The sequence below is a fragment of the Bacillus rossius genome (genome assembly GCF_032445375.1).
Source record: "Bacillus rossius redtenbacheri isolate Brsri chromosome 4 unlocalized genomic scaffold, Brsri_v3 Brsri_v3_scf4_2, whole genome shotgun sequence".
Taxonomy (NCBI): Eukaryota; Metazoa; Arthropoda; class Insecta; order Phasmatodea; family Bacillidae; genus Bacillus; species Bacillus rossius.
Genome location: NW_026962011.1, coordinates 35,159,863 through 35,173,304, shown reverse-complemented (window position 1 = coordinate 35,173,304; position 13,442 = coordinate 35,159,863). Strand labels below are relative to the sequence as shown.

Sequence of the window (13,442 nt, the reverse complement as noted above, 5' to 3'; positions counted from 1 at the left end):
ATTCTGATTACAAGTATAATTTCAAGTATTCATTCTTTTATTATTAAAATAAAAATGATTCAATTTTATTCATAAAAGTATGCAATCATTTCATCAATGAATTTGTTATGACGTTGTCACGTTAAACTAATGTCCGTAAACCGACTTTACAACCATTTTTTTTTTTCGGTTTTCAATATAAGTGTATATATATATATATATATATATATATATATATATATATATATATATATATATATATACATAGTAGAGTTAACAGTCACACTGTTAAAATTGTTCACCTTGTGTTTACGAAGGAAACGAGTGGATGGTGTAAGTGTGTAGTTTCGGCTGTGAGGCTCGTGGCGGGCACGCGCCCCGCCTATGTATAGCTCGCCGTGAGGGGCGGAGCCCGTGGACGGCGTCCGCATGCGCCCCGCTATAAATACTGCGGCGCCACCCTTCCCCTCCCTCCCCCTCCCTCCCCCTCCATACCCCCCGGTGATGCCCTCTTGTGATGTCCGCGCTAGAATCGCGGCACAAAAGACCACCAAAGTAATCCTTTTTTTTTTTTTTTTGTTGGAATGGGCGCAATGCCGAAACATGTTTACAATTTATTTATTTATTTTTTGCTTGGCGCCATGCTTATATTGTTTCAGTGTGGGCTTTTTTTTAAAAAAAAAATTTAATTCAGAGCTGTTATATACGCCGCCGCGGTCTGATCGAGTTATCAACACACGCAAACTGTGAGCCGGGTTAGGGTTTTGGTGTGTTGAATATTTCTCGACACGTGTTTGAAACCATTTCTCACAATCTTTCGAGAGAAAAAAAAATATAGCACTGGGCATTGCATAGAGAACATGGTTGTGATAGAAAAATCATCAGAATATTTTTAGGTTTGTTATTTTAAGTTTAAAGACATCTAACAATGTAAAAAAAAAACACTCATGAAACACATACCTACAGTAATATTTTCATACTTTTTTTTTCCTACAATCTCATTATATTTGCAACGCACAGTGTGGTTTTGGTTTGAAAGTGATCGCGCCTAGTAGTATGAATCAAGTAAATATGATACTGGCGCAAGTCTGAGTCTAACCTGTCAGGGTTGTCTCTGTGCTTGAGAGGCGGGATGATAAGCGCGGCGCTCGCTGGTCCTTCTAGCGCGGTATCGCCTCTAAGCGCAAGGCTCTGAAGTGGCGCGCAGTCTTTCTCGTCGTGCACAGGACAACTATGAGATTCGAGTGGTAACCATAACATTACATGGTGAAGAAATGAAGATAAATGGTTTTTGCAAGTCCCTTGACTGCTTCCGAGAATCTGCACCGGATGTTTTATGCCTAAAAATTAATCTGAAAACATGCCTTTCAACCATTTTCATTCTTCTAAAAATACAGTTTAAAAAACAACCGTAAACAAAAGTTCTCACCATCCCCAGCATATTCGTAGTAATTTTTGTTTTGTTTTCATTTTCTTGTCATTTCTATTATATTAAGAGCTCTTTCTGAATCTAACACATTACCTCACTTGCGCTCGTTGTTCTGTCCCAAATATTGTCAACAGACATTCACAACGTTTAGTATACTACTGGGTGTAAAAATTCGCACAAGTGATAATAATTGCGAACACTTACGTACGTTTTACACTCATTATTTTTTGCACTTAGTAAATCTGTTGTGAATATTAGTAACAGAACAAAAAATGCGAAGGAGGTATCGAGTTAAAATTTAGAAAGAGCCCTTAAATTAAAGGTTAAATAATGGGTTATAGAGTTTACTTAAAATAACTTTTTTTTTGTCTTCAAGATTAGACCACTGCTACTTGGAAACAAATTTAAAACTAGTAATATGTTGAAATAAAACGCGTAAAAAACATTTCCGATTACAATTCAGAAAAGTTATTGTTATGTATTAATTTGCGTGTAAGAATAATTTCTACGCAAAAATTACTTGATAATTATTGAAATAACTTATTTATTGCCCCTTGTAATCTTAGTTAATGAGTAATCGTGGATACGCTTGCTCAAGTCGCGAGCTTCTACATGGTACAAACTAACTACTGGAAATGGTCCAATTAAACGGCATTCCTTCATTTAGTATCTGCATCTAATTGGTGCTGATACTAATTGGCTTTGACCATATCTCTTAAAATTTCATTTTTCTTTATTCCTCTTCTCCTTTTTAAGCTCGCGACCGTTTCCTCGGCCGACATCGGGATACCACCACCCTTTTCTTACGTCACACCCGCGCCGTGCGGGTCCCGTGAGTTATGCCTCTCCGTGTCTTCGGAGCCGGCTAACTCTTGTTTGCGACTCCTTCGGGAATGCCGCGACCCCCATTCCCTTTCTTTCCCCCTGCTCCACTCTTCCCCTCATCATTCTTCCTCAACCCCTCTTCTCCCCCCCCACTCCCACCCCTTCCACCCCCCTGCGGGAACAAAGCGAGGGAGCGCGTGCGTCCGTGAGATACCGTCCAGCGAGATCCGTTAAACCCGCGCCTCCGATCTTCTAATTGGGGAACCCGTCCCCATTGGACCCGTTCGAGGCTGTTATTGATAATCAAAAAACTAATTAGTTACGCATTTGCAGACGAGGTCCCAATTGAATTGATATATTCATTAGCCAAATTCATCGATGTTAATTAATTTTTTTTAAGTGGAAACTAATTAATTTCGAGAGTAAATGTTATTTTTTTTACATTTTTTAAAATCAATATTGGCTGATATAAACTTCTGTCGGTTCTTGGCATTTTTTTTTTTGTTTAGGTTACGCCACTAGCGCTCGCACGTACATGTTCGTAAATAGCACATGGCCACCATACATGTGTCTGTTATGATCCTTTTAATTTTAATCGTTAAAAAGTTTTAATTGAGTATTATTACACTAATTAACTCTTCCATTTTATAATTTCTGCGTTAAATATAACATAAAAACACGCAATTAAATTAATTTTTAAAAAGGGACGAATACTTTTAATTTTAAATGGAGGACATGATGACAATAGTCAGCGAAGATATACAAGCGTCATTTATTCCCTCAACGTTATTGTTAGTGCAAGTACTTCCTGGGATCATGGCGCAGAAGACTACCAACATTCAGCGTCAGTGGCCTTATTCTGCCCATGCGGCGCTCGGCAACCCGGCAGGGTCACACGTTGTGCGGGTTGCGGCAGAGCGGCACTGCAGGAGTATCGTGAAGACGCGGCCTCATCCCGTGACGCACTGCAAGAGTGGGCGGACGATGCCATGTCCTCGGGTAATGGCCGCCGGGGAAAAGGGGGGGGGGGGGGTGGGGGCGTTGATTGGGCGCCGATACGCCCAGAGGGAGGGGCGCGACACCTTCATTAAGGGCGGTGTAGCCACGAAGACATCTTTCAAGAGGTGAGAAGAAGAGGGCGCAGGGCCTGCAAGGGGAGCGAGCCATCTCTGAACACACTGACGTGGCATAAGCTCTTTGGAAGGGAACTTTTCAGATCTCCACCGTGCGCACGTGCGAAATAATTCGCAAACCTTTGGGGGAAAAAAACAACTCAATCCCCGTTTGATTCCAATTTAAACACGGGCATTGCATAGTATAAACACTCAGACCAATTAGCAGTAGCTTTTGGAGTAGTTATATGTCCGAACATCTAATTTAAGAAGTTGTTTTATTGCTAGCTAATTTTTTGTTCCACGTACTGTCGAGTCGCAAACACAGAAAATAGTCGTAATCCCGACATTTTTATTTGTTGTGAATTTTTTTTAAGTTTCACGTGATCGTCGAACTTGTGCAATTGTACAAGTAAACAGAATTTGGATGGCATGGTTCATTTTCACACGTGGTGGAGGCTGACCCGGACCAGCGACAAGATGCGAGGATGTCGCCCTCCGTCCCCTGATACATGAGCTTAAAAAGTAACATTAACATTTCTGATTAACAGAATTTTACATTGATATTTTTTTACAAATGAAAAGTCTATTTTTTTCAATATGTATTTATACATTCTTTGGTTCTTACGATGGGAATATTGATATTAGATATATTTTGGACATACGCCATTGCTGATTGCATCTTATGTCATAAGAAACACCAATAATGTACAAGTTCCCAAAACGTCGCAACTGTTTTGTCTAAGGAATTCTATTGTTTTTGACTGTGCTGTCTTCGTTGTGTTGTCCATATGATCTGTTTAGTATCTGCGTTGTGTTTGTCTGTTTGTCGCTGTGTTGTCCAAGGTCGGTTATTGTGTTTATTTTCTGTACTTGTTGCAATTGTCTCGTTGTCAGCAAACTGTGTTCGTCTGTGCTGTAGTAATTTTCTGGCTAATTTCTTTTACTACTGATTTTGGCTTGTTTTATGTGCTTTCACGTATTCATATTTTTGTCCGGTATTTAGATTTATTATGACATATAGAGTAACCAGCAATGACGTATGTCAAACAAATCTTTTATCACGTATTCATATGGTAAAATTTGGCCACAAAGTATATGTAACTTAAGACAAAACCAGCCTAAGTTACGATTGAACAACTATACAGAAGAGTAAAAGTAATTGTTCTTTCAAGGATGTTTTTTTTTTTATCAACCTACGTATGCGTGTGGCTGGCAAGAAGGCAATATGGATTAATTTCTTTCAAATGAAAAGACTATTTCCAAAATCCACTAGCGCATAACATTGTAACTGGGCATACGTTTGTGTGATTCAGCTAATGCTGTGGATTTACGCTCTTTTTTCTCTCAATAAATGCTTTAATAAAGTTATTTTGCCTAAGATACGATGTTATGGCTCGATAGGAAACAGATCATTATATGTAATTGATAGAGACCTGTAAAATTCGCGGATTCATTTCGCGATAGGATAGAGTCCAAATACTTTTGACATTATTTTGCTTCAGTGATTGGGCCACAGTTTATCTGAAGGACTCTGGGCCAATGAAAAATCTTTAACAGAAGAATTAGCGAATCACGATCATTCCAGTCAACAGGTGTTACGAGTCGGTAACCAATCAGCAGATGTAATTTGCACGAGTGCGTAGAGGATCATCGAGTCTATCCTTTAGGGATTTGAAATCGCGAATTTTACAGGTCTCTAGTAATTGAATATTTTCAGTGTATTTTGTTCTAATACCAGGCGATATAAATAACTAGCCTAAGGACTGAGTATAGTAGTAGTGGTGTGGTGGGTGTGTGACCGTCAGGGACTGGTGTGTGTTCCAGGCGGGGGCGGCGGGCGGGATGAGGAGGTGAGGCGGGGCGGCGGAGGGCGGTCGGGCCGCAGGGACGAGCCCCGCCGCCACACGCTGTCCGGAGACCACCACCAGCAGCACCAGGGAGGCCCGCTCGCCCGCAGCATGGACCTGGAGGTAGCACCGTCCCTTTCCGCATGGGCCCTGCCCCTTACTGCAAGTGCCCCGCCCCTCGCTACGTGAGCCCGCCTCTTGGAGCGTGTGGCCTACCCCTCGCTACGTGAGCCCGCCTCTTGGAACGTGTGGTCCGCCCCTTACTGCATGGGCCCCGCCCCTCGCTACGTGGGCCCGCCTCTTGGAGCGTGTGGTCCGCCCCTTACTGCATGGGCCCCGCCCCTCGCTACGTGAGCCCGCCTCTTGGAGCGTGTGGCCCGCCCCTTACTGCATGGGCTCCGCCCCTCGCTACGTGAGCCCACCTCATATAGCGTGTGGCTCGTCCCTCGCTACGTGAGCCCGCCTCATATAGCATGTGTCCCGCCCCTTACTGCATGGGCCCCGCCCCTCGCTACGTGAGCCCGCCTCTTGGAGCGTGTGGCCCGCCCCTTACTGCATGTGCCCCGCCCCTTGCTACATGAGCCCGCCTCATATAGCATGTGACCCGCCCTTTACTGCATGGGCGCCCTTCTCTCCATTCATTACCAGGAAATCTCGCATCTCTCTCCTAACTGCCTTCCACTGAACGAATCATAACTTATGGTGTTTGGAGTATCATTAAATATTTTAAGCTAAAAATAAAAAAAAATATGTTTTATGGTACTTTTAGTATTTATTTATATAAACTATATATTAAAAATGCCTTTAGACAAGGGTTACTTTACAACATATTAATCATTGGATTAAAAAAAAATTGTTTTTGTATCTTACTATTTTAAATAACTTAGATATTTTTTTTCATTAATAATACAGTTTAAGGTGTTAGATTCAGTACAATGTTAATTAAAATCCATTAATGATTGCTAAACCTTGTGTTGGTTTTTAAGATTCTTGGTTTTTTTTTATTTTAATAATTGACCGCGAGAGTGTTCCGCAGATACTGGCTATCCGCGGTGTGGTGCAGAGACACCCCCTCCAAGGACGTAGCGACGGGAGCTGTCAGGCCGTCATGGCGGCTCCCCGGGGGGGACGGGAAATGTACTTTTTGTGTGGCAACAAAAAAAATATCTGTTGGGATTGCATCAGTTTTTACTTCTCTTCCCTTCAAGTTATAACATCATCGACTACTCGTGAAAAGTTAAGACGGAATCGACAGACGTCTTGTTCGCGAAGAGACGCGTCGGACGAGCGAGAGCTAACAAGTTATTTCTTCTTTCTTTTTTCTCTCTGTTTCCTTTGGGCACCTGCCACCATCTTTCCCCCACCACCGCCACCACAACCTCACGACACGACTTGCTGGATAGTCGCGGGCTCCCGGGAGGCTCTTAGTCGGCGGAGAAGTTACAGACGAGCCGCGATGTTCCGCGTCTAATTTAATTAAAAAGTTGGCGCGGAGAAGGCGATGATGAAGCGGGTGACATTCTCTCTCTCTCTTTCTCAGTGAAGTGCGGGGGTTTTAGAGGAGAGAGTGACTTTAGAAACGTAGAAACAGCGGGCGCCGTATCAGCGGCCGGGAGGCTTAACTTGTCACTCGGCGGCGGCCTGGTAGTTGCGCGGACGAGAAGGTAAACACGATTATCCGCCTGTTTCGTGTCTCCTCCGCACCGTCGACGACGGACGGGGAAGAAAAGGCATTTCCGCGCCGTGAGGTAAAAACATTAACGAATTTTTTTTTTGACGTGACAACGTCTAATAAATTGATGAACGCCGGCTGCACGCACGAAAAAGTGTCCCGTTACGCACATTGTTCCGTTACGCTTTGTCCCGTTACGCTCATTGTTCCGTTACGCTGTCGGCGAGTGCAGTAATAATAGGTTATGTAACAATTGTCTAAAAAATTATGGTGAATCACATATTGATTATAGATATTTGATTACAGTTTATTTATATGAAAACTTGTTAATAATTATATTTAAACTTTATAGCTAAACGCCACTTTTTAAAATTAATTATATACAAGTCATCTACACGTGAACTCTGTTTCGTCGACTGTTTATAAAGTGAAGTGAAAAGTTAACGTGGTTTTCATTGCTTATTACAACAATTTCGGCAATAAAGGTTAATTATTCTTGCATTTTAAAAATCTGATTACTAGTATAAATTCATGTATTTATTCTTTTATTATTAAAATAAAAATGATTCAATTGTATTCATAAAAGTATGCAATCATTTCATCAATGTTTTGTTATGACGTTGTCACGTTAAACTATCGTCCGTAAACCGACTTTACAGACAACCAATTTTTTTATTAAAGGGCTCGTCTTCCCTTTGCGGAATTGCGCTGCAGTCAAAGCGTGTTCGTAGTACGCACTTGTAAAGCTTAGTTTCACTCGCCATGATGATATTTTTCGGATTTTTTAATTATTAATTTTATTTAAGGGTGAATGTCCCATTCTAGTTCATTATTTCATACTTACGTTCTACACGGTTAAACTTGCCGACTTTTTGAGTGCCTGAACTTTCAATAATATATATATATATATATATAATACTTTTTTTTTTACATATTTACCTGGCAAAGTTGCATTTTTAACGTTTTTGTGCGGTATTGTAAATTATATTTTCATACTATGGTAGTTCCCTTTATATTCACGTAATTATCAAATGTACATTTTCCGTTAAATGTCTCGCGAGCAGTCATTTTAAAAAACCCAACATACTGCGTCCTGACCAATCAGTAGAGACCTGCAAAATTCGCGGTTTCGATGGCCTTTAGGATAGACTGCACAAATCCTTGTACACTCGGGCAAATAACGCAAGTTCATTCGCTGCCGACTTGTAAGTCGTCTCAGCTGGTTTGTCTGTGATTCGATCCTTCTTTGGTTGAGGGTTTATAACTGGTTGAGATTCGTCCAGATGAACAGTAAGCCAATAGTAAAATTATCTAAGAGGTATATGTGTTTGAATTCTAGCCTATCACCGAATGAATCCGCGAATTTTGCAGGTCTCTACAATCAGTTTTCGAAACAATGGCGTACAAGTGGGAGACTAGCTGAGAGTTATAACACTGTAGCATCGCTTGTGTTTCTTGATTGGTGGAGGTTCTTTCAGGCGCATGTATAGTGTTGGTACTGGAAGCACAGCCGTTCAGTGGGGAAGCGAGCGCTCCTGAATGCAGTGGTCAAATAGGGCGGGGCCTTCTCCCGCATACAGACGGCCGCCAGTCACACGGGAGTGGGCAGACCTTAGTTCTAGGGAGCGGGGAAAATTCGCGGGTTCGGTGACCTCCGGGATAGACTCGACCGTCCTCTGCATATTCGGGCAAACGTCGCCTGTCCATTGACCGCTGACTTGTGAGGCGTCTCGACTGGGTAACCTGTGATTCGCAGGGCCGTGCATATTTCGCGAAAAGATTACGAGACTAGCTATAAGTTAAAACACTGTAGCACCGTCTGTGTTTCGTGATTGGGTGAATTTCTTTCAGGTACATGTCGATCGATACAACACCAATCAGAGTAATTCATTGCGAAAGCAAACGCGTCCTGAGTAGCTCGGTCAAGCAAGGCAACGACTTCTCTCGCAGACGGCCGCCAGTCACAAGGAAGAAACCGCTGGTGCGGGTATACCTTGTTGCAGTCTAATAGGCGTTCAGATTTATTCGCGAAAAATGCCTGCCCCTAGTAATTCGTTACTTCTTTGGTCGATGGTCTCCAGTTGGCCTAGAGTCCTCCAGATGAACAGTGTACCGATGGCTAGAGACCGAAAATATTCGCGGATTCATTTCACGACAGCCTGAAATTCAAATAGTTATACCTCAGTGCTGCCTCTGCTATTGGCCCACAACTCACCTGGAAGACCCGGGGCCAGTGAGAAACACTGAACCGTAGCTGTATCGAATCACAGGCCGCTACGTTGGGACACCTTCACAAGACAACAGCCAATGAGAGGGTGGCATTTGACCGAGTGTACGTACAACTATAAATTTCATCCTAAAGTTCATTGAACCCGCGAATTTTTCCGGTCGCTACCGATGGCTAGGGATAGGAAAAAAAATCGCGGGTTCAATGACCTGCAGGATGAACTCCATAGTTCTACGTACACTCGGTCATATGCCACCCACCCATTGGCTGCCGTCTTGTGAGACGTCCCAACGTAGCAGCCTGTGATTCGATAAAGCTTTGGTCGGGCGTTTCTAATTGGCCCAGAGTCATCCAGGTGAGTTGTGAGCCAATAGCAGAGGCAGCACTGAGGTGTAACTATTTGTATTTTAGCCTGTCGCGAAATGAACCCGCGAATTTTTCCTATCCCTACCGATGGCAGAAGCAGCACAGATGTGTAGCTCGTCTCTACCTATAGGCTCGTGACAGCGAGCTCGCAATGGCCCGGGAGCGGGTGGGGCGTGTCCGCGCGCGGCGGCGAGCGGTCAAGAGCTGGCCGCGGGTCCGGCGAGTCAATTGGGGACAATCAGCGAGCACTCGTGTTTCCCGGAGGCCTGGGTCGCTCGGCCGCTAAGCTGCCTTCACGGCTGGAAGCCACGCCGCCTGCGCGTCGGCTGCTGGCAGTGCCAGCAAATACACACATCACGACTTACGAATAGAGACCGGAAAAATTCGCGGATTCATTTCACGACAGCCCGAAATTCAAATAGTTATACCTCAGTGCTGCCTCTGCTATTGGCCCACAACTCACCTGGAAGACCCGGGGCCAGTGAGAATCACTCAACCGTAGCTGTATCGAATCACAGGCCGCTACGTTGGGACACCTTCACAAGACAGCAGCCAATGAGAGGGTGACATTTGACCGAGTGTACGTAGAACTATAAAGTTCATCCTAGAGGTCATTGAAGCCGCAAATTATTCCGGTCCCTACTTACGAATATTGTTCTTAACGTCTCCTTTTTCATCAAAGAAACCAATTACGTGTGACTTCTGATAGGTCCAACTAATGCGTATCTTCACCTAGCCAAACACCGTAACGTTTCATCCCTCACAACTCGCTTTTATTTCATTTTTTTTTTCTTTGATAACACCACAGAATGTGTTTAATATCGTTTGAAAGGTGATCTCTAATTAGTAGAACTCATTTTACTTCTCAGTTGTGAACTTTCGTGCTCATGTCTATAAAATGGGTAAAATGTCCGACGTTTCAGTCATATTTTAGAGTGGTTCACATGAAAATGCCTGGTAGACCATATGTATACACATCATTGTGTATATTTTTGCCCAGTGTCGTAAAAATGTAGGGAAACTTAAACTCAACACAAAGTTTTCTATTTTTATATAGAAAATGTTGTGATTTGGAAGAAAGAGTAAGTAAAAAAAATTATGTAATTCATTCATGTGAGTTGTTTAATGTCTTTCGATAATTTTTTTTAAATATTTGACGACATGAATGTTAAGTTAATTTTTGTGGAATGAATGTTTTTTTTGTAAAATTTATAAAGTTCACATTTTAATGACTATATGATTATGATTATGATTTTAAATCAAGAGCTGTAGTTGTTATGCTGCATTAATTTAATGATAACCTTTTAATGCTTTCTGTACTAACATAATCATTTGTGGTGTTCTTTTGCATGCTGCTAACTCCAGATGAGTTCCAAATCACAGAGAAGAAAGGTGAGCAGAATTTATCTTCTTTATAATGTGTACTAGTTATTAAGTATATGTGTAAGTGACTTGGTTACAACACTATTTGCGCTTTTCACAAATGCTCGTGCGCACACGACTCAGATGTTGCTCGACCCATGTATATTTACTTTTTTTAAAATGCAATATTTCTAAATAGTAACAGAATTGAATTTACCTTACAGTGATATGGAAAATTTACCAAGAAACCATGTTATGTACATCCCTGCTAAATTTGTGAAAAGTTCAAACATATAGATAATGTACGTTTTTTTATTGCAGCGTATGGGTTAGTTACCTCTTATACGTTAGGTACATGTGTAGGAACATTAACAAACATTTCTTGCAGTCCCGTTACGCTATCGTGCTGTTTTATATGTCAGAATAACAATCCATTTATTGATGAAAACATAAAATTTTTTGTTTAAAGTGTCTTTTATGATTCAGAGTATTTTTTTTTATGTTCGCGTAAATTTCCAAGGAGGTAAAATACAACGCTGTATAGACTATCGTTCTTTTAATTTACTTAAATTGTAAACGTGTTTTGTCTGAATTGTGTGAAAATCGTGTGAGAAAAAAAAGTTTGTCACCGAAAACAAATTTCACATTGTTTCACATTTCTTCGTTCGTATTGGTTTTATACATGTTTATGTACTACTGTGAGAAATTCTGTGCTCTTGCCTATCGTCAGAAAAAAAAAATCGTTTCACACTGCTCTTTTCGCCACGTCTATGTAGTATTATTAGCTTTTAACAATTTTGGGAACATTGCTTCAAATGAAAACTGCATGCAATAGGTGTTATCATTTATCAGTTGATAAAATTTGACAACTAATCCGAGGATCAAACCCGGAACTTTGAGTTCTAGAGATGATGCCGTAGCCAAAAATTTCGCCATTCAGTTATCATTGAATAATAACTCTTATGAAAATACATTTATTTTTATAAATCTCTCGTAGTTTTAAAGTATAAATACATAGATACAGTATTTGATAATTCAAGACGCAAAGAACCGATCTCTCTTGTATAGGGTTTTTGCAAGCCGTTTCTGAAGTTTGATATCTTTGTTGCTTTTATTGATTTCCCACTTTTGTTGTTGGTTGTGATGGCACGTTCTTTTTTCTTTCCTGTTCTTTCACAGAGCTGAAAGGTTTGCCCTCAATGGACTTAGTCTGCTATCGATTCCTATCGATTGATGTCTTTTGGCGATTGTCAACACATTCCCCGGTTGGCCCAGAGAGCTTCCGGTTCCCGGCCTTAGGAGGAAGTGCGAAATGGCCTTATTTCCTGTTGTGAAACAAATTAAAGTTATGTGCGGCGATAAAATTAAACAGTTGTACTGATCTGTTCAGTGGATAAGACAAGCTGATAGTAAAAGTATCAGATATTTCAGATTGGCTCGGCAGTTTTCGTTCAACTGCGATGAACATGTACGTGATAGGAATCACGCAATTAATTCGAGAGCTAAACGAGCCTACTTCGAATTAGCGATTTCTTTTTTTTTCGTAACTCACTAAAACATTTTTCTAAAGCATTTAGCGAGAGTTACGAGAGTTTGAATTCAAAGTTTTAGTTGAGCCAGACAAATGTAACTTCACCTATAATGTTTATACCTGTGGGTTTTGGAGATTGTATTTCCCCCCCCCCCTCCACCCCGTCCTTGTGAGGGTTGAGGGAAGACACAGTCTCCTTGAAGGAGAGGTTTTTAACTATCCTGTTAAGTTGCTCAATTGTGACTTAGACTCGGGTGCTTCTGAGAGACATAAGTAATGCTGTAATCAAATATTTCATCATATTATTGCATTTACACAATTTTTCTCATATACACAGTTTACACAGTATTCTTGTGACACTTTGGGCAGTAGACGTGAAACATTTTAATAAGTTGTCGCTGGTTGCCAACGTACAAGTTAATGAATTCTACCGCACTCTTAAAACTCGCCTCCCTACAAGACGAACCAGTTGTTTCGAACTCTGGTAGAAATTACCTCGAGTTGAAGTGAATTCGGTGATCGAATGCACTCCGAAACTAACAATGTCCACCGACATAAATAATGACAGAAAATCCTGATTGAGTGAATACTCAGTCGTATTATACCACTTCATTAATTTCAGTTTTAAAAGTTTTTTGATTAAAGTTTTCCTTTAAAACACAATGTGTCACCACTTACAGTTAGTAAAGTGATGGGAAGAATATTTTAAAATACGTGGACACTATGTCCCATACTGCAGACAGGAACTTAGGCAAGGTCGGCTCTGTGTTTGTAAACTAAGGGCCGTTGCACAATGACACGGAAACGGAGATGTATCTCACGGAACAGAGTTTCTACTATAGCACGCAGCTCGGTGTGCGACCAGTAGGAGTCTAGTACTTCGCTGTGATGGTAGCCATGTTTGTTTGTGCGTAAAAAAATTGTTTCAAGTACAAGAATATCTAGTGTTGCGCTATTACTTTGTATTTTTTTATTATATATTTTAATTCTGTCCTTGCTCGAATTTCGAAGCATTATATATATATATATATATATATATATATATATATATATATATATTAGATTTATATTTCTTAACCTTGAAATGCA

At 41.1% G+C, this 13,442-nt stretch overlaps 1 protein-coding gene across 24 annotated transcripts in view; it reads left to right on the top strand.

Moving 5' to 3' along the window:
- LOC134542024 (coiled-coil domain-containing protein AGAP005037) overlaps positions 1-13,442 on the top strand; it is a 713,248-nt gene that overhangs the window by 520,401 nt on the left and 179,405 nt on the right. For 21 of the 24 annotated variants that reach the window (XR_010076723.1, XM_063385862.1, XM_063385858.1 and 18 more), the window contains 2 exons: positions 5,173-5,318; positions 10,826-10,852. Coding sequence is in view for 23 of the 24 variants with exons in the window: in XM_063385862.1 (XP_063241932.1) it covers positions 5,173-5,318; positions 10,826-10,852 (173 nt within the window). In the remaining variant the exon portion in view is untranslated. The remainder of the gene's footprint in view (positions 1-5,172; positions 5,319-10,825; positions 10,853-13,442) is intronic. The other 3 variants (XM_063385853.1, XM_063385867.1, XM_063385863.1) reach the window with 1 other exon arrangement.